The following is a 24,337-nucleotide window of genomic DNA, read 5'->3' as shown; positions in this document are numbered from 1 at the left end:
ACTTCCATTTTTTAAAAAAATTACCTTACTCCTTGAAAAAGTCCTTTTAAATATTCAAATATGATTGTATCAGGGAATTTTTTCTTTAATTTACTGAGGAGTGTGTGACTTTTTTGGTACATTTCCTTCCAGGCTTCAATGCCTCTTTATCTTCTTTATGAGGAAAATGGTGATTAAGAAAAAAGCAATGGCACAGAGTATTAGATCTTGTATTTCATTTTAAACAGGAATTTATAGATAAATTTGACCAATAAAAAGTAACAATTTAAAGCAAAACATAATGTGAACAGCTATTAACTGAGGTCTATGATTCATCATTAGGAGGAAATTATATCTTTAAAAAAAAGACAACAAATTATTACACTGTTTACAATGTTTGTGCAAGTTATTTATGCTCTCATGAACAATGACCATTCCTTCCACTAATCCTTTAACATAATGACTGAAATGAGGCCAAAGAAAACCTCTGAGGAAAAAAAAAATGCTGTCTCCTGGGTATAGAATAGTAGCACATTTAGATTTTGCAAGATTTAGAAGGATAGTGTAAATCCCAGATTTCTCCCAAAGTGTTTGTCAGCCTTCTGAACACAAACCCTTTCTAGTAATACACAGATAGGAAACTGCTACTGTCATAGGGTGGCTTATGATCTCAATCACCTGCTATCTAACAAAAGTTAGTTCTAAGGGTGACAAATATCAAATCTTTTTGATTACACATTAAGTATACATATAAGGAACAATCCTTATAAATATTGACCAAATACACTTAGGTTCACAAATATAGTGAAGGTTGTTTTTCTAACCAGATACATGAATGGTAGACAGACAGATGAAAGTATTTCAATGAGTCACAAATAAAACTGACCAAATCAACTATATTTGTAATTAAAATCTTGTTGCGACAATTTGGCTAGCAGCTGCTGTGGGGATGAAAGACCAACACAAGCCCAACAACAAGAACGCTGCCAGCACAAGTTTTTTTGATATTCTTTGCTAAGGAAAGCAACATTAAGGGGTTAACAATCTCATTTCAATCCAACATACAAATATCATTCACTTAGTTAAGGGGAAAAAGCCAGCACTCTGAACTTGAAAGCAAATACAAACAAATTACAAAGATACATTATAAACAGACCAAATACAATTCATAGTTACCAAGAAACCATCAACATCTGGGTGAGCCAGGAGGCTCTTACAGCAGCTGCCCAGAATCCCATGCCAATACTCCTTCAGTAGTGAGAGCCTCAAGCAAATAGCTCCTTTCTCTCTTTTTATACAGTCTTTGGAGGACATCAAATGTCATCTGAGTGACCACAACTTAGGTGCCTACTATTGGCTCTGGTTTTAGCAACTCCCCTTAGGACCCTGAGGGCTTCATGCCCACATAGGCTTAGCACCTAGTAATTAGGGGTTTTGGCCTGGGGCTTTGCACCTAGTAGTAAAAGGGTGTGGGCCTGGGGTTTATGACTCAAGCAAAGGCATTTGATTACTTTAGCATTTCTAAAAGAGAAAACATTAAAAAGAAGTCCCACCTTAATTACCAATACAAATCTTCATACCAAAAACAAACAAACAAAACAAGAAAACCAAGAAAGCACTCCCTCCTTGGGATATCCATCAATTTACACTCACAAGTTGGAACTTCCGAGGGATATCTGTCAGGTTCCAAATATTCTATGGGTCCTACCTTCTAACATTATAGCCCCCAAGCTCCCACCAGTGCATTTACCTTTAATAGTGAGCTAGTAGTCACAATAAGTCAGAAAGCAAAGGCATTTATAGTGACAACACCATAGAAATAATAGCAACAAAAAATTGTCTTGATAAATCTGAGGCGCACTCTACTACAGCATCAACACAGCATCAGTGAGAAGAGTGGCTTCACACCTAGAGTACAATAATAGAAAGATACACAATTAAGGAACATACATGGCTAAAACAAATCATTTCTCTGGCAACACTACAGGACTCTGATGTCCTTTTCTTTATTATGATATGTTGATGTTTCTCTCCTTGCCTCACCTAGCTGGGCTCTCTTGTGTCTGTTCCTCTTCAAAACTCAACTCCTAATAGTCAGAACTGGCTCTCTTCTCAACTCACTGAGCTCGTATTCCTCAGAACTGTCTTCTACATAGGTGGGTTTTCTACTGTTTGAGCAGCTCCACAGCAAGATATAATGGCTGTCCCACAAAAGAGTTGGAAGGGGAGCAGGAAGAGAAATTCTCTCCTCCCCTCCCAGAAGCTAAGAATTGTTTTCTCTCAAGGCCTGTGTTCATCTTTCATAGCTGGCTCTAGGGAGGCATGGAAGAATCCTTGGCCTCACAGTGGCTAACTATCCTCTAATTAGAGGGGGATCTTCTTTGTTCTTTGTAAAGGGATAAATGAGTATGAACACTTCATTGCACTTGATTTAATTCTTAACACTTCATTGTATTTGTTGACTGTTTCTTATTTTCTGTGATTCCATAAACTGGGCTGGGGGGAATTGATCATGGGTATCCTGATCAACTCTAACTATTTATCCCTACTCTATAAACATTAAAACCAATTAGACAGGTGCTTGCATCTATAAGTTTAATTTAGAAGAGACAAATATAGAAACATAAATTTTGTTGATGCTTGTTAAGTTCATAGTAAAAATGAAAAAGTTTAAGAGGCAACTGAGTAGAGGACCAGTGATGAAGCATGCTATCCACCTCCAAACAGAGACACGATGGACTCAAGATACAGAAAAATATAAACATTTTTGTATATGACCAAACTAAGAATTTGTTTTATTTAATTATGTATATTTGTTACAATGGTTTTCTTTCTCTTTTTCCCTTAATGGTTTTTTTTGGGGGGTGGGGCAGATAGAATTAGGAGGGCAATGAAATATATGCTTGCTAATTGAAAAAAAATTTGAAAGGACTGAAAATAAAATTAAAACATGAATTCTATGTATATGTATATATGCATGAGATAATGGACTAACAGTTTTATGCTACAGCCATTATAATCTATCTTGATAGTAAAAAGGTTGTGGGAGGGGTATAAGGAGGACCAAATTGTTTTTCATATTAAAATGTAGAAATTGGGAGGCAAATACTCAAAACATAGCTATAAAAAGTTTCCTGTACACAAAAATTCAGGGCAAAAACCATGAATCGAAAACAGTAATAACAATATGCTGTGGCCTTGGCCCTGTTTTTAAAGCTGCCCATACTATCGATCAATGTGTCCCTACTCACCTGTGTCCCTACCTTCCCCTAACACAAATGGTCTTCATAAAAGCATTAAAGCTTTTACAAAAAGGCAAAAGCAAAGAGGAAAGACTCCAGCACCGCCCCCCCAAACTTTCTGCTGTTTTTGATTCTCTTCCAAACAAATTCTTCAAAGCATAGGAGCTATTTAGTTCTAAAGACAATACTTTGCACACACATAGAGGATTTCCTAACTACTGACTATATCAGACTGTAAGCACCAGTCCCCTCGGTGGTTAAGTGGTGCGCAATTATTATACTCAGTGTAACAAGTTTAAAGAAATTGAGGATTTAACTGTAGTCCTTAACAGAAGCAAAAGGCCTGAGTAGAAATTCATTGATTTGAGAAATATTAATTGCTCGTGGGTTAGACTAAGCCAATAAAATAGAAATGACAATTTTATCTAAGCTCATTTACTTATTCAGTGCCATACTGATTAGACTACCAAAGAAATATTTAATAGAGTTAGAAAAAATAATAACAAATTTTCCTGGAAGAATATATAGATCAAAAATATCAAGAGAACCAATGAAATAATGCAAAGGAAGAGGCCTAGCAGTACCAGATTTCAAACTATATAACAAAGCAATAGTCATGAAAACAATCTACTACTGGTTAAGAAATAGAGTGGTGGATCAGTGTAATACATTAGATACATAATGTTGTTTAATCATTTTTCAGTCATGTATGACTCCGTGACCCCATTTGGGGTTTTCTTGGTAAAGATACTAAAGTGATTTGCCATTTCATTCTTCAGCTCATTTTACAGATGAGGAAAGTGAGGCAAACTGGGTTAAGTGACTTGCCCAGGGTCATAGTTAGTTTCTGAGGCCAGATTTGAATTCAGAAAGATGAGATTTCCTGACTCCAAGACTGGCACTCTATCCATTATGACACGTAGCTGCCCCAGGTACATAATACACAGTGGGAAATAATCATAGTAATCTAGTGTTTGCTAAACTCAAAGATCCAAGCTTTTGGGGTAAAAAATAACCCATTTGACAAAAATTGCTAGGAAAACTGGAAAGCAGTATGAATGAAACTAGGTGAAAAGAGATGGGGGGGAGGAGCCAAGATGGTGGAGTGAAAGCAGCAACTCACCAGAGCTCTCCCACAAATTCCTTCAGGTACCTCTAAGAAGTGAATTTGAACAAATTTTGAGGTGGCAGAATCCACTGGGAGACAGAGTGTGGTGGATTTCCAGCCCAGGACAGGCCTGGAAGGTCAACAGGAAGGATCTGTTGTGCCACACAGGGAAATCACAGAGTGTGAGTTACAGCAGTACAGACTTGTCCATAACAGAGATGGAGCAGCTTCGGCAAACTCAATCACCAGCAGCAGTACTCATTCCCAAACCTCTCAGCAGAAGGATGGGGCAGGGGCAGGGAAGCAGGGGTGGGGGGTGGGGGTGGGGCATCTCTCGGAACTGGGTGAAAGAGAAGCTTAGGGCCTGTGGCAGTGGCAGGACCTACTCCTGGGGATATCAGTCCACCCACTAAATGTATGAAAGTCATCTAATAGAACTGCCAGAGCCATGATGGCAGAGTAAACTGCAACTGCTCTCTCACCCCACCCCCTTGACCTTGAAAAATCTAGAGAATGCCCCAGGAAAAAACTTGGAATAGTGGAACCTAGGGGTAAAACAAACTTTTAGTTTTGGAAGCTAGGGAGATCAAAGGGAAGGGTCCCTCTTGCTGTGGCTAAAGTGGTGCAGTGAAGAACAAGAGGCTCAGGAGATCCTGAGCCCCAGGGAGGTGGAGTCAGCAAGCACCAACACCAGCACCCCAGGCATGCCTCTGCACAGCCAGGGGAATCAGCATCCACAAGCAGTTGAGCCCATCCAGGTCTAGGGTAGGAGGTGACATGCAACTGCCAGACCACCCCTCCCCTACACCTCACACTGTGAGCTTCAGTGTAACTCCCAGGGAACTCAGAAAGACCTGGCCTTGGCACAGACCAGCCAGCTCAAGCTCAGCACCAGGTGAGCTGCAGCATTACATAGCTTCTAGTTGACAGAACCAGAGGGAACCAACCATGAATAAGAAACAAACTAAAAAAAGAAAAACCATAGAATCTTACTACTGGGACAGGGAAGATCAAAATATGAATTCAGAAGAGGACAGCATTGATACTGTACCCACATCTAAAATCTCAAAAGGGAATATGAATTGGTCTCAAGCCCAAAAAGAATTCTTGGAAGAGCTCAAGAAGGAATTTAAAAGTGAAATTACAAAAATAGAAGAAAAATTGACCAGTGATGTTAAAAATACAATTGACAAAATTAAAAAAATTCACTGAAGAGAATAATTTCTTAAAAAGTAAAATTGGCCAAATGGATAAAGAGGTAAAAAGCCTATCTGGAGAAAATAACTCCTTAAAAGGAAAAATTGACCAAATGGAAAAGAAGGTACAAAAGCTAACTGAAGAAAATAATTCACTAAAAATTAGAATTGGGCAAGTAGAAGCTAATGACTCTACGAGGCATCAAGAATGAGTCAAAACAAAATTTAAAGAATGAAAAAATAGAAGAAAATGTAAAATATCTCACTGGACAAACAACTGACCTGGAAAATAGATCCAGGAGAGAAAATCAAAGAATTATTGGTCTACTGAAAAGCCATGATGAAATCATCAAGGAAAATTGCTCTGAGGGGCTAGAACCAGAGGGCAACATAGTTGTTCAAAGAATCCAGTGATCACCTCCTGAAAGAGATCCACAACTGAAGATGCCAAATTCCAGAATTATAGGGTCAAGGAGAAAATACTGCAAGCAGCCAAAAAAAATTCAGATATCATGGAACTACAGTCAGGATCACACAGGATCTTGCAGCTTCTACATTAAAAGATTGGAGGGATTGGAATATGATATTCCATAAAGCAAAGGAGCTTGGACTACAACCAAGGAACAACTACCCAGCAAAATTGAGTATAATCTTTCAGGCAAGGAGATGAACATTCAATGAAATAAGGGATTTCCAGAACTTCCTGATGAAAAGGCCAGAGCTCAATGGAAAATTTGATCTTCAAATACAAGATTCAAGAGAGGCATAAAAAGGTAAAGAGGAAAAAAAATAGAAAAAAAACCTTGTTATTCAATAAGGCCAAATTGTTTACATTCCTATATGGGAGTATGATGTTGTTAATCTTGAGAATTATATATTTATTGCAACATTTAAAAAGGGATATACATAGATAGAGGGTGCAGGTATAAATTAATTGATGTGATGATAAAAATCCTAACAGGTGCAAAGGGAGAAGAGGAAAGGAGGAAAAAGAAAAGGATAAATTACATCACATGAAAAGGCACAAAAACATACTACAGTAAGAGAGAAAGAAGGGAGTGAGATGAGCATTGCTTTAGCCTTTCTCACCTGATATGGTTCAAGGAGGGAATAACATATTCTCTTAAGTATAGAAATCTAACTTACTCTACAGGCAGTAGGAAGGAAAATGGGAAAGAAAAGGGAGGGGGACTGATAGAAGGGAGCAAAGATTGAGGGAAGCGGTAGTCAAAAACAAATCTCTTTTGAGGAGGTGAAGGGAGAAGGGAGAAGTAAGAGAATAAATGGGTGGGAAATAAGATGGAGAGAAAGAAACAGATACTAATCATAACTGTGAATGTGAATGGGATGAATTCTCCCATAAAACTGAAGGGGATAGCAGAATGGATTAAAAGCCATAATCCTACAATATACTGTTTACAATAAACACATTTGAAGCAGGGAGATACACACAGGGCAAAGGTAAAAGTCTGGAGTAGAATATGTTATGCTTCAGAAGAAGAAAAAAAGTAGGGATAGCAATCCTAATCTCAGGCAAAGCAAAAGCAAAAATAGATCTAATCAAAAGAGATAAGGATTGAGACTATAACCTGCTAAAAGGCAGCATGGACAATGAAATAATATCATTACTAAACATATATGCACCAAGTGGTATAGCATTCAAATTCTTAGGGGAGAAGTTAAGAGAGTTACAGGAAGAAATAGACAGCAAAACTAGACTAATGGGGGACCTCAAATGCCCCCTCTTTGAAGTTGATAAATCTAACCTCAAAATAAACAAGAAAAAAGGTAAGGAGTGTAATGGCAAGCAAAGTGGGACTTTTTGTTTTGCTCTTTTTCCTTTTGGAGTTCTAGTTATTCTCAGCACTAAGGCAATCAAGTGCCTTTGATTGAGTATTGCCTTTGTTTGAATCAAAAGTCTTTGATTGAATCAAGAGTCTTTGATGACCTGCTTAAGTCACAAGAAAGCCTAGGCCACATGAGTTTGAGTCACATGATTGTGATGCCCTCTGAGCCTGAAGAAGCATATATATACTTGGAGGTTAGCATTTTGCTTTGGGGCACACTCATTGGAAGAGTATTGGTGTGGAGACTCTGGGTAGCCATTAAGGAGCCCTTTGGCTTTGAAAACCCAGATGCTGGTGCTTCTCCTTCTGGTAACTATATATGTATAGCTTTGGTCAGACAGCTAGAAGCCTGTCTATTGATTTGTGTTATTTGCTCTGTTTATATTTTCAGGGTGCTGACTTTTCCCCCTGAACTAAGTGAATGATACACACACACACACACACACACACACACACACACACACACACACATATATATGTGTGTATGTATATGTATATACACACAAATATATACATATAAGCATGTATTTGTGTGAGTATATATATATATATATATATATATATATATATATATATATATATATATATATGTTTAATTAAAGCGAGATTGTAAACACCTTAAAGTTGCTTTCCTTAGAAGAACAGATCAAAGAACCTGTGCTAGCAACCCTCCTGTATGCTGGTGTTATTGGACTTACACAGCCACAGCAGCTGCAAGTAATGTTGTTACAAAAGAGGTAAATAGAACTTTATAAAAGGTAGATATAATAGACCCTGGGAGAAAATTGAATTAAGAATTTTTCTCAGTGGTACATGGCACATACACAAAATCTGATCACATACTAGGGCATAAAAACTTCACAATCCAGTGCAGAAAGGCAGAAATAGACAATGAATCCTTTTCAGATCATGGTGCAATAAAAATTATATGTAATAAAAGGCCATGGAAAGACTGACTAAAAATTAATTAGAAATTAAATAATCTAATCCTAAAAAATGAGTGGGTGAAACAAATCATAGAGACAATCAATAACTTCATTCAAGAGAATGACAATAACGAGACAACTTAACAAAACTTATAAGACACAGCAAAAGCAGTTCTTAGGGGAAGTTTTATGTCTCTGAATGCTGACATGAATAACATAGAGAAAGAAGAGATCAATGAATTGGGCATGCAATCGAAAAAGCTAGGAAAAGAACAAATTGAAAATCCTCAATTAGATACCAAATTAGAAATACTGAAAACCAAAGGAGAGAGTAACAAAATTGAAATCAAGAAAATTCTTGAACTAATAAAACTAAGGGCTGGTTTTATGAAAAAACCAATAAAATTGATAAACTTTGGTTAATTTAAAAAAAGAAAGAAGAAAACCAAATTACAAATATAAGAAATGAAAAGGGTGAATTCACCTCCAATGAAAAGAAAATTAAGACAATAATTAGTAATTATTTTGCCCAATTCTATGCCCATAAATTTGACAATCTTAGGGATATGGATGAATATCTACAATTGCCCAGGTTAACAGTAGAGTAAGTAAAATTTCTAAATAACCGCATTTCAGAAAAAGAAATTTAAAAAACCATCAATGAACTCCCTAGGAAAAAATCTCCAGGGTCAGATGGATTTACATGTGAATTCTATCAAACATTTAAACAACAACTAATTCCCATACTTTATGGACTGTTTGGGAAAATAGGCAAAGAAAGAGTCCTACCAAATTCTTTTTATGACACAAATATGGTACTGACACTGAAGCCAGGAAGAGTCGAAGCTGAGAAATAAAATTATAGACTAATTTCCCTAATAAATATAGATGCAAAAATTTTAAATAAAATATTAGCAAAAAGATTATACCAACTTATCTCATAGATAATACTCTATGACCAGGTAGGATTCATTCCAGGAATGCAAGGCTGGTTCAATACTAGGAAAACTATGAGCATAATTGATCATATCAACACAAAACTAGTAGAAATGATATGATTATCACAATAGATGCAGAAAAAGCTTTTGACAAAATACAACACACCTTCCTATTAAAAACCCTAGAAAGCATAGGAATAAATGGAGCCTTCCTTAAAATGATAAGTAGCACCTACCTAAAACCATCAGCAAGCATTATATGTAGTGGGGATAAGCTAGATGCATTTCCAATAAGATTGGGGGAGAAACAAGGACGTCCATTATCACCACTGTTACTCAATATGATGATATGATGTTGTTGTTGTGTTTGTCCTTCATTCTTAAAGAGGATCTTGACATCAGGGAAATGATGACATGATTTCCAGTTGACTTTGATTTGAGTGAGGGAAGGCTGTGCAATGTTACCAGCCTCACTTTCTTTTCCAGAGCCTGATATTCACCAGGATGACTGGAGATGGCCCAGGATGCAGTGGGAGACCCTGGCCCTTTCAGGCCAAGGTCTTTTCAGGTTCTCACTCTGACTGAGTTAATGCCCATTCAGTGAATAGGCCTCATTAAGAAGTTAATCAAAGGATGGCCCCTTTAATCAAAACTAAAAAAAAAAAATGGGAGGGGAAGACCCTCAGGGTTCCTGGCCAAATGAGAAACAGTTACTATTGGTATTTACATTCATTCTGTGCTAGGAGGGAAGGGACCTATTTTCCAATTCGTGAGCTCCAGAGGCAGTTGGGTTCAAGGCTTGGTTTTTCGGAAAGAAATCTAGCCAGTAAACCCAAAGGTAAGGAGGCAGCTTTCAGCCATGGAAATGGAGCATGGAGGAAGAGAGGGAGAGAGGGAGAGAAAGGAAGATAGATAAAGAGGGAAAAGGAGAGGGAGAGGGAGGGAAGAGGGAGAGGAAGAGGGAGAGGGAGAAAGGCTGCTCACAGGTTGTGTTTGTCTTTCGTTCTGGAAGAGGACCATGACATCAGGGAAATGATGACATGACTTGCAGTTGACTTTGATTTGAGTGAGGGAGGGCTGCACAAGGTCACCAGCCTCATAGTTGGTTTCTGTGTTACCCCTTGAAGCTTTTCCAAATTTATAGAGGATTTTACAGTTTGTAAAGTACTTTTCTCAAAACAGTTCCTTCCATCAGGTGAGTAGTAGAGTTCCTTCCCCATTTTATAGGGAAAGAAACTGAAGATCAAAGAGGTCAGGCACCTTTGAGTCTTAATCCCATGAGATGATATGATGATATACTTAGAGAATCCTAGAGAATCAAGTAAAAAACTACTTGAAATAATAAATAACTTTAGCGAACTTGCAGGATATAAAATAAACCAACATAAATCCTCAGCATTCCGATATATTACTAACAAAGCCTAACAGCAAGAGATAGAAAGAGAAATTCCATTTAAAGTTACTCTAGACATTATAAAATATTTGGGAGTCTACCTGCCAAAACACACCCAGGAACTACATGAAGATAATTACAAAACATTTTTCATATGAATAAAGTCAGATCTAAACAATTGGAAAAACATCAGTTGCTCATGGTTAGGCCAAGCTAATACAATAAAAATAACAATTTTACCTAAAATAGTTTATTTATTTAGTGCCATACCAATTAAAATAGCAAAACGTTATTTTATAGAGCTAGAAAAAATAATAACAAAATTCATCTAGAAGAACAAAAGGTCCAGAATATCAAGGGAATTAATGAAAAGAAATGCTAGGGAAGGTGGCCTAGCCATACCAGATCTTAAACTATATTATAAAGCAGCAGTCATCAAAACTGCTTGGTACTGGCTAAGAAATAGAGTGGTGGATCAGGAGAATAGGTTAGGTACACAAGACACAGTAGTCAATGACTATAGTAATCTATTGTTTGATAAACCCAAAGACTCCAGCTTCTGGAATAAGAACTCACTATTTGACAAAAACTGCTTGGAAAACTGCAAAATAGTATGGCAGAAACTGGCCATGGACCAATATCTTACACCATATGCCAAAATAAAGTCAAAATGGGTTCATGATTTAGATAGAAAGGCTGATACCATAAGCAATCTGGGAGAGCAAGGAATAGTTTACCTGTCAGATTGATGGAGAAAGGAAGAAATTATGACCAAACAAGAGAGAGAAAGAGCACAGTATGAAATGCAAAATGGATAATTTTGACTACATTAAGTTAAAAAGTTTTTGTAGAAACAAAGCCAATGCAACCAAGATTAGGAGGGAAGCAGAAAATTGGCAAAGAATTTTACAACCAGTGTCTCTGATAAAGCTCTCATTTCTAAAATATATGGAGAACTGAGTCACACTTATAAGAATACAAGTCATTCCCCAGTTGATAAATAGTCAAAGGATATGAACACACAGTTTTCAGAGGAAGAAACTAAAGATATCTATAGTCATATGGGAAAAGACTTTAAATCACTATTAATTATAGAAATGCAAATCAAAACAACTCTCAGGTACTACATCTCACCTGTCAGATTGGCTAACATGACAAAACAGGAAAATTGTAAATGCTGGAAACGATGTGGGAAAATTGGAACACTGATGCATTGCTGGTGGAGTGGTGAACTGCTCCAATCATTCTGGAGAGCAATTTGGAACTATGCCCAAAGGGCTTTAACAATGTGCATACCCTTTGACCCAGTAATACCACTTCTAGGGCTGTATCCCACAGAGATCATACAAGTAGGAAAAGGACCCAAATGTACTAAAATATTTAGAGCAGCTCTTTTTGTGGTGGCAAAGAACTGGAAACCAAGAGGATGTCCATCAATTGGGGAATGGCCAAGCAAGTTGTGGTAAATAAATGTAACGGAATACTATTGTGCTATAAGGAATGAGGAGCAGACAGACTTCATAGTAACCTGGAAAGACTTATATGAATGGATGCTGAGTGAGGGGAGCAGAATCAGGAGAATATTATACACAATTATAGACACCAACTAACTTGGATAGACTTGGCTCTTCTCATCAATGCAAGGTTCTAAGACAACTCCAAAAGACTCATGATAGAAAAAGTGATCCACATCTAGAGAATTACAGAGTCTGAATGCAGATTGAAGCATTTCCTCACTCTCTCTTTTTTTTTTGTTTTTGTTTTGTTTCTTCTTTCTCATGGTTCATTCCATTGGTTATAATTCCTCTTTACAACCTGACAAGTATGAAAATATGTTTAATGTTAAGATATATGTAGAACCTATATCAGATTACATGCTGTCTTGAATGGGGAGGTGAGAGGAGAGAGAAAGGGAGAAAATTTGAAACTCAAAGCCTTGTGGAACTTTAATAAATGTTGTAAACTAAAAATAAATAAATTTAAAAGAAGAAAAAAGAAAAGGGAAAAAAGAAAAGAAAGACACTAGGCATAGAACAACACCCCATACTATATAGCAGGATAAGATCAAAATGGATAAATGATTTAGGCATAAAGGGTGATATCATAAGCAAATAAGGAGAGCATGGGAAAATGTTTCAGTCAGATCTTTGGATAAGAAAAGAATTTATGGCAAAACAAGAGATAGAGAGAATGATGGGAAGTAAAATGTATAATTTGGATTATATTAAATTTAAAACGGTTTGCAAAAACAAAACCAATGCAGCCCAAACTCGAAAGAAAACAGAAAATGGGAGGGGGTGGAATTTACAGCAAATTTCTCTAATAAAGGCCTCATTTCTTAAGTATATGGGGAAATGAGTCAAATCTATATGCATAAAAGCCACTCCCCATTTGATAAATGGTCAAATGATATAAACAGGCAGTTTTCAGAAGAAGAAATCAATGCTAAAATAGTCACATAAAAAGTGCTCTAGATCATTACTGATTAAATAAATAGTAACTAAAACAATTCTGAGATACCACCTCATACCTATCAGATTGGATAATGAGAGAAAAGGAAAATGACAAAAACTGAAACAGTTATGCACTGTAGGTGGGGCTGTGAAAATGTCCAGCCATTCTGGGGAATAATTTGGAGCTATACTCAAAGGGCTATAAAACTGTGCATACCCTTTGACCCAGTGGTATCACTGCTAGGATTGTATCCCAAAGAAATCCAAGAAAAGGGGAAAGGACCTATTTGTACTACAATATTTGTAACACCTCTTTTGTGGTGGCAAAGATTTGGTAATTGAGGGGATGTCCATTGATTGGGGAATGGCTGAATAAGTCGTGGTTTATGGTTTTGATGGAATACTATTGTGCTACAAGAAATGACAAGCAGGTTGGTTTCAGAAAATCCCAAAAAAACTTCTTTGAACTGATGCAAAGAAAAGTGAGAACCAGGAGAATGCTGTATGCAGTAAAGGAAATATTTTAAGGATGATAAACTGTGAAAGACTTAGCTACTTAATCAAGTCGATGATCCAAGACAATTTCCAAAGGGGCCCTGATCAAAAAGTGCTATCCAGAGAGAGAACTGATGAACTCTGAATGCAGATTGAAGCATTTTTGTTTTACTTTCTTTATCTTCTTAGGATATTTTTGTGTTTTCTTTTGCAACATGGCTAACCATATTATGCTTTGCATAACTTCACATGTATAAAGAATATGAAATAGTATTTTCTCAAGGAACGAAAAGGAGAAGGAAGGAGGGAGATAATTTGGAACTAAACTTTTTTAAAATTAATGTTTAAAATGTTTTATATGTAATTAGGAAATGTTTAATGAAATCATAATAAAAATATTTAATGAAATAAATTAAATATATTGGAAAAACATTCGTCTTGTGGGAAAAAAAGTGATTCATTCATTTACACAAATAATTCCACAAATATTTATTACCTACTGCATATATGGCATCATGGAAATAACTTGCACTAAACATAGCAGTTTATCCTAACCAGAATCAATCTACATACTTTAAATTCCACAAAATCACATAAACTCATACTTTCATAAAAACATGTCTTCGTATTTATAAAATGTGTTTACTGTTTTTCCATTTAGAACATTAGGGGGAAAGCATACACACATGACAGAATTGCTTTATACACCTTATATAACCATCTTTATGACATGTAGCTGCTATGGAGCACTGACCTCCAATTAAACACATGCTAAGAATCTGAAGCAAACACAATGATGGTGGAAAATTTTTTTTTTTTTTCACACAAGGGGTAATCATTCATCCATGACCATTACAACTTCAGAACTTCTCAGACGTCTGTTTCTGCCATATAAACTTCTAAAAATTTTGATCTAGATTTAAGTTAGATTTAACCATAGAATCAACAAAAATTAAAGATACTTCTAAAAACCATCACGAAAAAGGGGAAAAATTAAACAGTTCCTTTCCCCAAAAATATTTAGAAATCATCCCCATTCTTTGTTTCCTAAGTGATTTTTACATCTTTCAAGGGATAAATGGGGTTTTTTAACCTCTCTTTCCCTGTGAAAGTGAATCACTATTTTAATAGATTTCATAATATTTAAGTTTTTATTTGACATTTAGGCCTAAATTCACCATATCTAATTTTTTATCATAGGCCTTTTATGAAGAAAGTGTTTTGCAAACTTTTAAATACTATATATTAAATATATGAACAGTAATGCTACTACTACTAATAATAACCCCATAAAGCCCAACTCAGCATCAATGCTTTGAAGGATTGGGGGAATTTGGCAGAGCAGTATGATGTGTATCAGGATGACAGGCATCTAAGGCTTTCTATGACTCAAGACCTTTGATTGATATGAAAGGCTGGCAGTAACCTGAAACTACAGGGTTTTGGTGATATGACAGATAAAACTAGACCAGTCAATGTGACTCCTAAGAGTCAAAGAATTAGATAGACTGGCACAGCAATACATGCTAGCCCAACTCAAAACCACAGAGATGATCAGCTTAACATGGAAAAGAGCAGACCAAGTGATGCTCATTCATGTTCTGGTGCCACAAGAAGCCAATGTATACCAGAAAAAATCATAGATATTCATATCCCACCTGTTGGAAATGAATCAGTGCAAATCATCCTGATAATTAAGAGTCAGCATACCAAAAGAAAACATGAAATGAACTGAGGATATAAGTGTTTTCACTATATCAATCAATCAATAAACAATTATTAAGCAAATATGTCAAATCTGAATTGGAAATAGATATTTCAGGAATAGATGGGGAGTGGTTACTGTTTTATGAGATTTCTCTTCCTTCCTCCTGCAGAGGCTTGCTAGGTAACCTTTTCTCATCTTGAACAAACAATATTCTGAGATGCTCTGCTATGAAATTTCTGGCATTTGTGTTACATGAAGACTTTCAGTGACCTGAGGTTGTTCAACCCTCTTCACATTTTAGGTGCTCCTTGATTTCATTTCATTCAATCTCAGCTTAAGGATAAAGTTATTTCTTATGATTGCCCTATGTTAGACTCCAATATATCTTCATATCTTCATGTGATCTCTCTCTCTCTCTCTCTCTCTCTCTCTCTCTCTCTCTCTCTCTCTCTCTCTCTCCCCACCCCCCCCCACTCAGATTCCCATTCTTGGAATGTGAGTGTCACCAGTATAATGTCGTCACTCTCCTTCTCCTGCCACCAGACCTAACTTACTCAACTTACTCTGTAATTGCTGTGGGAGGCTCCTTCCCTACAGACAGATTTACCAGCGCATTCATGGAGGAAAACTATTAATAAAGCCTAGCCCTCCTTACTCTTAAATCATTCAATGGCTATTTTTAACTCCCAGGATTCATGCTTACCCTAATTTGAAAGATTTATAAATGTAGGAAATCAATATCAATGTGATTCCCTCTCATTTCACTCTTCAGCCCCAAGCCAGGGAGATTTATTCTTCCTTGCTCCCTGCCCTTTCACTTTTGTCTGCATACCGAACCAGAGTGGCACTCTTTTGAAACTCCCAATTTACAAATAGACAAACCAGAGAAGTTATGATCAGTCAAATTTCATCTACAACAAGCTGGTAATGGTATAATTAAAGCAGGAAATGTATGCTGATTTTATAAAAAACAAGTAAAAATTGTATTTAACATCAGTCCTCTCCAGCAATGAGAAGGTGGGGGATAAAAGAATTAAGGTAGATCATTACCCAGAAAGAAAGATTGTCTCAAAATAATCCTGCTCCAGATATTCCCTTTTCAAGATCCCAATTGGTGGCAGCAGAAGTCGAGGCAGGTACTCAAATACTGGTAAGTAGCAGCCAGCTCTCTCTATGCTTTTGCCTCTTTCCCTCTTCCTTGCTAATCTTTCTTGAATCATTCATGCTCTCTCAAAGTCTTCTCCTAAATTACATGTAGCTTTGTCCCTTTATATCTTCTCCTCAGACTATTCACTCTTCCCCTTTTCTCCCTTTCCTTCCACTCTTGCCCCTCTCCCTTCCCCTCCCTCCCCCTCCCTTCCCCTCCCTTCCCCCCTTCCTTTCCCCTTTCTTCGCCATCCCATCCTTCCCTCCATCCTTTCTCCTACCTCCCTTCCCCGGCCTAGACGATGCCGTGGTGGAGACAGCGGAGGAGGCCACGGAGCCCGCCAAGGCGGACATCACGGGGCTATGCCAGGACATGTTCTCCAAAATGGCCACGTACCTGACGGGCGAGCTCACAGCTACCAGTGAAGACTATAAACTTCTGGAAAATATGAACAAACTGACTAGCTTGAAGTATCTAGAAATGAAAGATATTGCAGTAAACATAAGTAGAAACCTAAAGGACTTAAACCAGAAATATGCAGCACTTCAGCCTTATCTGGATCAGATCACTCTAACTGAGGAGCAAGTAGCAGCTCTTGAGCAGGCAGCTTACAAATTGGATGCATATTCAAAGAAACTAGAAGCAAAGTACAAGAAGTTAGAGAGGCGATGAAAGAATTCTTTAGCTCAAACTTCTAACTACAAGAATATTTTATAAGAGCTGAAATAAGTGGGATGGAACTTATCACTATGCTTCAATTCCTAAAAAGAAGCCGTGCTGCTGATCCAAGGAGAATCCCAGCCCCCACCTCTGGTTGGATGTGTAACTCTGGCCACCCCTACCCCCGCCGTGTTTTCCTAAACCTGTACCCCCCCCCCCAACCTCATCTTAATCGCGTGCTTCGTTGTGTGCCCTGGACCAAGGCTCAGAAATCAGGATCAACCCCGTCTAGAGCAGACACAGAGGAGAGACTCTGGTCTCCCTGTCTCTTCCCTCCCTCTCCTCTAGGCCCTCCCACACCCACCCCTTTCACAACCTGTTCTTGAACTTAAATAATAAATGCCAACATATGACCCTGAAAAAAAAATTACATGTAGCTTTACCCCAGTGACACAGTTCATATCACCTTCTCTCCCAATAGCTTCTCCTCCAGCAGAGAAGAAAAGCAACACTGTCCCCTTAAGGAACGACTCCTACTTAGGCTACGAATCAAGATGGAACAATGAATTTCTGACAGACAGCATAATGGATTACCAAAACTTAAAAAAATGAAATGGGTGACAAAAATAATGCAAATACTTCAAATGAATTTGAAGAATTAAAATGAAATTTCAAAAAGCTGAGTTTTGATGGCACACCTCCAACTAGCAGACCACCCTGTCAAAATAGTTTAATTAAATTCAGAATTTGTAAAACCATTCTGAAAGAATAAATTGGCCCACAACATTTGACAGAAAATATAAAAACATGAAAGGAACTTCACACAGAAGAATATCTGATAACAATTGTCTCAGTAAAAATAAAACATAAAAGCAAAAGGGAATCAAGGAATATTTTTAAGGAGAGGCATCAAACATCACCATGTCAAAAATACCTTGAAAAAGATATTGAGGACTCATGAAAAGGCATTTAAAATTTACATCTAGCTGGCAGGAAGAGAAGAAAAGGTCAACACCACATTGCCCCAATAAAGCCAACAAAAAAGTAATGTGGGAAACAAAAATATATTATAAGCGCAGATTCCCTTAATCAGAAGTTAAGAGGAAAAGTCAAAAGTTTAAGACAATACAAGGAATCAAAGTGGTAGAAAAAACAAGATAAACAATTCAACGTCAATCAACAACTTTGCTACAGAGGCTTGAGAAACAAAGAAAGCAGAGGAGAGAGAGAATATCTGAAGAAAGAGGATATGGAAAATGTTTGGTCATCAATAGGGTTGCAAAAAGTATAAACAGTGAAAATTGGAACAGAGGAGAAAGAGAAAGCTTGGATATCATCAATGTAATAAATGGCTGAACAGTTATGTCCAGACAAGTGACAAACTAGCTTCTCTGCAAAACTGGAAAGCATAAAGGCTAGATAAGACTCAAAATTATTGTCTCAAATGCTTCATTGTGACACAGGGATTGTGAGCAAAACACTTTACCAGCTTATTCTCAGGAGCAAGTCTTATCCCACCTTTATTAACAGGAGGCATCACATACCTTTTACCAAATGGAAAATCTACAACAGAGATCCCTTGAAATATAGAATAAAGTATGTTTGTGTACTTTTTACAAAAGATTAATAGTTTGTATGACCAAAAAATCCTATAAACATAATAAAACAAGAAATTGGCTGAGTATGCCAAAAACATCCAAGGTTGAAAATATAAACTTGTTAGTCAGTCAATCAATAAATATTTATTATGTACCTACTAGGAGTCAGACATTGGGATGAATACTAGAGATACAAAGAAAGGTAAAAGATAAACCCTGCTCTCCAGGAGCTTACAGTCTAATGGGCAAGACAACATGAAAGCAACTATGTACAAATAAGCTATATACAGAATAAATTGGAGATAATAAACAGATCAAAGACACTAGAATAAAGGACAATTGGGAGAGGCTTCCTATATGAAGTAAGATTTTAACGGGAACTGAAAGAAATCTAGGGAAGTCCAGAAGGAGGAAAAGAGTTCCAGGTGACAGCCAGTGAAAATGTCAGAGTCAGGAGGGGCTGTGTCCATGTTTGAGAAACAGTAAGGAGCCAGTGTCACTAAATCAAATAGTTGGGGGCAGGGTGAGAGAATATACAAGATGATGAGAAGAGGAGGAGTGCAAGTTTTGAAAGGCTCTGAATATTTGATCCTGGAGATGATAAGAAGACACTGGAAGTTAGTGAATAGGAAGATGACATGGGCAGACCTGCACATTAGGAAGATCACATTGTCATTAGTGGAGAATGGACTGGAATGGGAAGAGTTTTGAGACAGAGAAACCAAATAACAGGCTATTACAATAGTGCATGTGGGAGGTTATGAGAGTCTGCACTAAGGTTATAGCTGTGTCAGGGGAGTAAAGAGGAAATATGTGAGAGACATTACAAAGGTAAAATTCACAGGACTTGGCAGCTGAATAGATATGAAGGATGAGAAAGAGTGAAAGGAGGAGGATATGACACTTACATTGCAAATCTGGATGTCTGGGAAAATGGTGATGATGCAGTTTGGAGTTGCTATGAACCCCAAAATGTCAGGGTACAGGGTGGTGTCTATATGGAAAGAACTGATGCACTCAAACCTTCTTCCAATCGAAGTGGGGGCTATATAGCCAACATAGAGGGATCTAGACTCCTAGTGAATCTGCAGCTTAATGGGAGTGAGACTGATAACTTATATATATAAAAAGGGGCAGTGGATGGGTTTAAGGAGTGGTAAATAGCTGGGGTGGGCCAAAAGCAATTGTGAAAGGACTGTCAAGTATCTAGTTGGGCTGGGGTAGGTGAGATGCCTTGGGGGAGAAGCCAGTGATCTGGGCTGCTGATATGTATAAGAAAATTCAGGGACTGGGTTGCTTTCAAAGACATGGTCTTTTCCTTTTATGAGTCCAGGTCCCAGCACCTCATCAGTGATACCCTTGACAGTGATAGGGAAGTTAGGAAGGTTTGGGGTATAAGATAATAAGTTTGGTTTTGGTTCAATGAATACTTCAATAAGCTGTGTGAGAGTCGACTTGGGCAGTCAGGAGAGGGGTTAGTGCTAGAAAAGTAGATTTGGGAATCATGCATTAAAATGATAATTGAGTCCAAAGAAAAATCAAGTGAAATAGTATAGAGGGAGAAGAGAAAGGATGCCAGAAGTTCTATGGGAAATGCATAGCTAGCAGACCTGGCGTATGAAGATCCAGCAAAGAAAGCTAAGAATGAGTGATTAGATAGGTAGGTGGAGAAGCACTGGAAAGTAATGTCGTAAAAACCTAGAGAAAACAGTTTCACAAAGAGGAGGGTGATCAATACTGATCTGATATAACTAAAAAAGCCAACTGAAAATGCTATAACATTTAAAAAGCCTTTACAATCACAAAGTCAAAAAACCTTTTACTCATTTCCACACTGATGATAATTAATGTACTTGAATACATATTAAATAGATCCAAGTACAGTGAGAAAACTAGATTATTTGATGTTTTCCATGGGAAACTGTTTTCTGTTTCTCTATTTATACTATGCCAAAATAATAATGTCAAGAACAATTGATATAAAATGTGGCATATTTCAGGGATACTCCCTCCCTCCTTCTTCCTCCCCTCCCCATTCCCTCCCCCTCCCCCCCACCTCCACACACACATTATTTCCAAATTTATCCTGTTTATAGCTTGTTTGTATGTTGTCTTTCCCATTAGATTATATGCTTCTAGAGGGCAGAGACTATCTTTTGTCTTTCTTTGCATCTGCAATTGTTAGCCCAGTACCTAGTATAGTGAGCTCTTAAGACATATTATCAACTGATTAACTGACGGTCTTCCTGACCATTTATGACTGCCTTTTTGATGGAATGTGGTCAGAAGGCAGACCCCTTTCTTGGTCTGAGATTAGGAGTAGGAGGAAATATGAGAAAAACTTTCACTCTGATAATTTACACAAAGAAATCCCATTCAATTCCACTCACCATTGCCTGTAAATCTCACTGTCACAGCCCTCTTCTCTAAATTCCCCTTCAAAACAATGCAGCAAATAGACCACAAAAAATCATGATGCATCATTTTACATAAGCGGCAAATTCAAAATTAAACAGAAATTGTAAAAAAACTTAAAAGAACAAATAAGCTTTAGAACATCACTCTCCCTGAAAGGGAAGAGAAGTTGAAGGTGAAGAAGGGAGGCAGATACTTTACCATTTGTTCTTTATCAGGGGAAGTTCAGAATTGATCAGACATATTTCTTGCTCTGACTTCAGTCTGTTTCATCTGGCTGTGGCAGGCAAAGTGGTGGTGGCAATAATCGGTATTTGTCTTCAAATACCAACCATGGTAGCCACTACTCTGCCTTTAGTCATTCTCTCCAGCCTCTTTCTTGTCTCCTCCTCACTTCTGTTTACCTGATTTCAATTGGATTACAAGCTCAGCATCTCTGATCATCCCTATGTCATCATGCACACTTTTCGCTCTTCCTGAAATTTCAACTGTCCTCTTTAAGGACAAGGAAAGAGCAGACAGTCCTCTTTCTGGGGCAATGACACTTTTGCTGTTTCTGGAGGCTAACACAGATAGGTTACCCTCCTACCTTCAGGTGATTGGCCTTCAATCCTATTACACAAGAAAATGGAAAAAAAAATCTGCCAATGAATGGAAGAAACTGTGAAATATCACAGCAATGGGGAAGAGAGAAAGAAAGAAAGAAAGAAAGAAAGAAAGAAAGAAAGAAAGAAAGAAAGAAAGAAAGAAAGAAAGAAAGAAAGAACAAAAAAACTTAACAACTAAAGAATACCAGGCAAGATAAAATGTGGTGGATAGAATTACAGATCAGACAGACCTTAGAGTGACATTGGGAATTAACACATTGAAATATAATAGAATTAGGCCATTATCAGGTCTTTATTAACAGATGGTAATGCTAAGCAGTAGTTTGTTTCCTAGTTTTTTGCTCAGCATAAAGCCTCAGCTCAAACAGAAAACTGCCTCCCCACATCCCTTTACTCTACCCTAATTATTGCACACAGTTTACTAATGCTATTTACCATCATTTCATATCACTTGAAACATTCCCTTACACTATGCTTTCTGATTCCCCTTCTTGCAGTAGCCCAGTACAACTCATCACAAAAAAAAAATTGTTTGGTAGTCTTATTTTTAAGGAAACATATGACAGATGGGCTACGCGTGTGTGTGTGTGTGTGTGTGTGTGTGTGTGTGTGTGTGTTTTGTGGGGGAGGGTATCCTGATCTGCCAAGACAGAAATTACCACTTGTTATTAGCTTAGATCTTTCATTACAAGGAGATGACTCTGACTTCGTCTAAGTATAATACTTAAGACATAATGTTTCTTTTTTAAAAAAAACTTGATTTTGGGGCAGAGCCAAGATGGCAGCTAGAAAGCAGGGACTTGCCTAGGGCTCTCCCCCAGGACCCTCCAAACACCTATAAAAATGGCTCTGAACAAATTCTAGAACTGCAGAATGCACAGAACAGCAGAGGGAAGCAGGGTTCCAGGCCAGGACTGCCTGGACGGTCTCTGGGTAGGGTCTATTGCACGGAGCTGGGAGCAGAGCAGAACACAGCCCAGTGTGGGCTGCACCAGGACCAAACAGACCAGGAGCCAGGCAGAACAGGCCACAGGGCCCTGAATCATTGACCTGTGCAGTTACCAGACTTCTCAACCCACAAACACCAAAGACAATAGAGCAGGTTAGTGGGAAAAACTGCTGGGACAGAGTGAAAGGGGTTCTGCCACCACCCCAAGGGCGGCAGAGGTGGTACAGCTCTGAAGTTGCTTCCAGAGCTACAGCTGCAGTTGCTTCCAGCTCCAAGGCCCACCAGGTGGGAAGAATTAAGTGGCAGATTACAGTGGGAGTGCAAAGCCTGCTTTACCCTGCCTGGATCTGGACCACAATCCAGGTTGGCTGTTCTTGAGGGAGAAGGAGCACTGGTGTGGCACAGCATGCTGTGTAGAAATAGCTCTGAAAATAGCAGTGTAGCCCCTCAAGCTTGGGACAAAGTACTCTGTACTCTACAAGCAGTCTTACCCTGACAGAAAACTCAAGGGGTCAAGTAGTTGGCTGGGACCACGGCCAGGCAGTGAAAATGGACTCAGATTCAGACTCAGACTTTGCAATCTTTCTTTCATGACAAAGAAGACCAAAATATACAGCCAGAAGAAGTCAACAAAGTCAAAAAGCCTACATCAAAAGCCTCCAAGAAAAACATGAATTGGTCTCAAGCCATGGAAGAACTCAAAAAGGATTTAGAAAAGCAAGAAAGAGAAGTACAGGAAAAATTGGGAAGAGAAATGAGAGTGATGTCAGAAAACCATAAAAAACAAGTCAGTGACTGGCTAAAGGAGACCCCCAAAAAATACTGAAGAAAATAACACCTTAAAAAAATAGACCAACTCAAATGGCAAAAGAGCTCCAAAAAGACAATGAGGAGAAGAATGCCTTGAAAGGCACAATTAGCCAAATGGAAAAGGAGGTTCAAAAGACCACTGAAGAAAATACTCCCTTAAAAATTAGACTGGAGCAAGTGGAAGCTACTGACTTGATGAGAAATCAAGATATTATCAAACAGAACCAAAGGAATGAAAACATGGAAGACAATGTGAAATATTTCATTGAAAAAACTGCTGACCTGGAAAATAGATCCAGGAGAGATAATTTAAAAACTATTGGACTACCTGAAAGCCATGATCAAAAAAAGAGCCTAGACATCATCTTTCAAGAAATTATCAAGGAGAACTGCCCTGATATTCTAGAGCCACAGGGCAAAATAGAAATTGAAAGAATCCACTGATTGCCTCCTCAAAAAGATCCCAAAAAGAAAACTCCCAGAAATATTGTCACCAAATTCCAGAGCTCCCAGATGAAGGAGAAAATACTGCAAGCAGCCAGAAAGAAACAATTTCAGCATTCTGGAAACACAATCAGGATAACACAAGATCTAGCAGCTTCTACATTAAGGGATCGAAGGGCTTGGAATATGATATTCTGGAGGTCAATGGAGCTAGAATTAAAATCAAGAATCACCTACCCAACAAAACTGAGTATCATGCTCCAAGGCAAAATATGGATTTTCAATGAAATAGAGGACTTTCAAGCTTTCTCAGTGAAAAGACCAGAGCTGAATAGAAAATTTGACCTTCAAACACAAGAATCAAGAGAAGCATGAAAATGTATACAAGAAAGAGAAATCATAAGGGACTTGCTAAAGTTGA

The 24,337-nt window shown here is 37.8% G+C and overlaps 2 protein-coding genes across 2 annotated transcripts in view; one reads left to right on the top strand and one right to left on the bottom strand.

The window, feature by feature from the left end:
- Positions 1–24,337, bottom strand: part of SLC25A21 (solute carrier family 25 member 21) — a 765,710-nt gene that overhangs the window by 628,231 nt on the left and 113,142 nt on the right. The gene's annotated exons all lie outside the window — the stretch shown is intronic.
- On the top strand, positions 16,651–17,104 carry LOC118844816 (biogenesis of lysosome-related organelles complex 1 subunit 2-like). The gene has a single exon (XM_036752805.1). It carries the CDS (start codon positions 16,805–16,807, stop codon positions 17,102–17,104), a length of 300 nt encoding a protein of 99 aa, XP_036608700.1. The 5' UTR covers positions 16,651–16,804.

The sequence above is a fragment of the Trichosurus vulpecula genome, chromosome 3 (assembly GCF_011100635.1).
Source record: "Trichosurus vulpecula isolate mTriVul1 chromosome 3, mTriVul1.pri, whole genome shotgun sequence".
NCBI classification, from domain to species: Eukaryota; Metazoa; Chordata; class Mammalia; order Diprotodontia; family Phalangeridae; genus Trichosurus; species Trichosurus vulpecula.
This window is presented reverse-complemented; position numbering and strand designations above follow the sequence as displayed.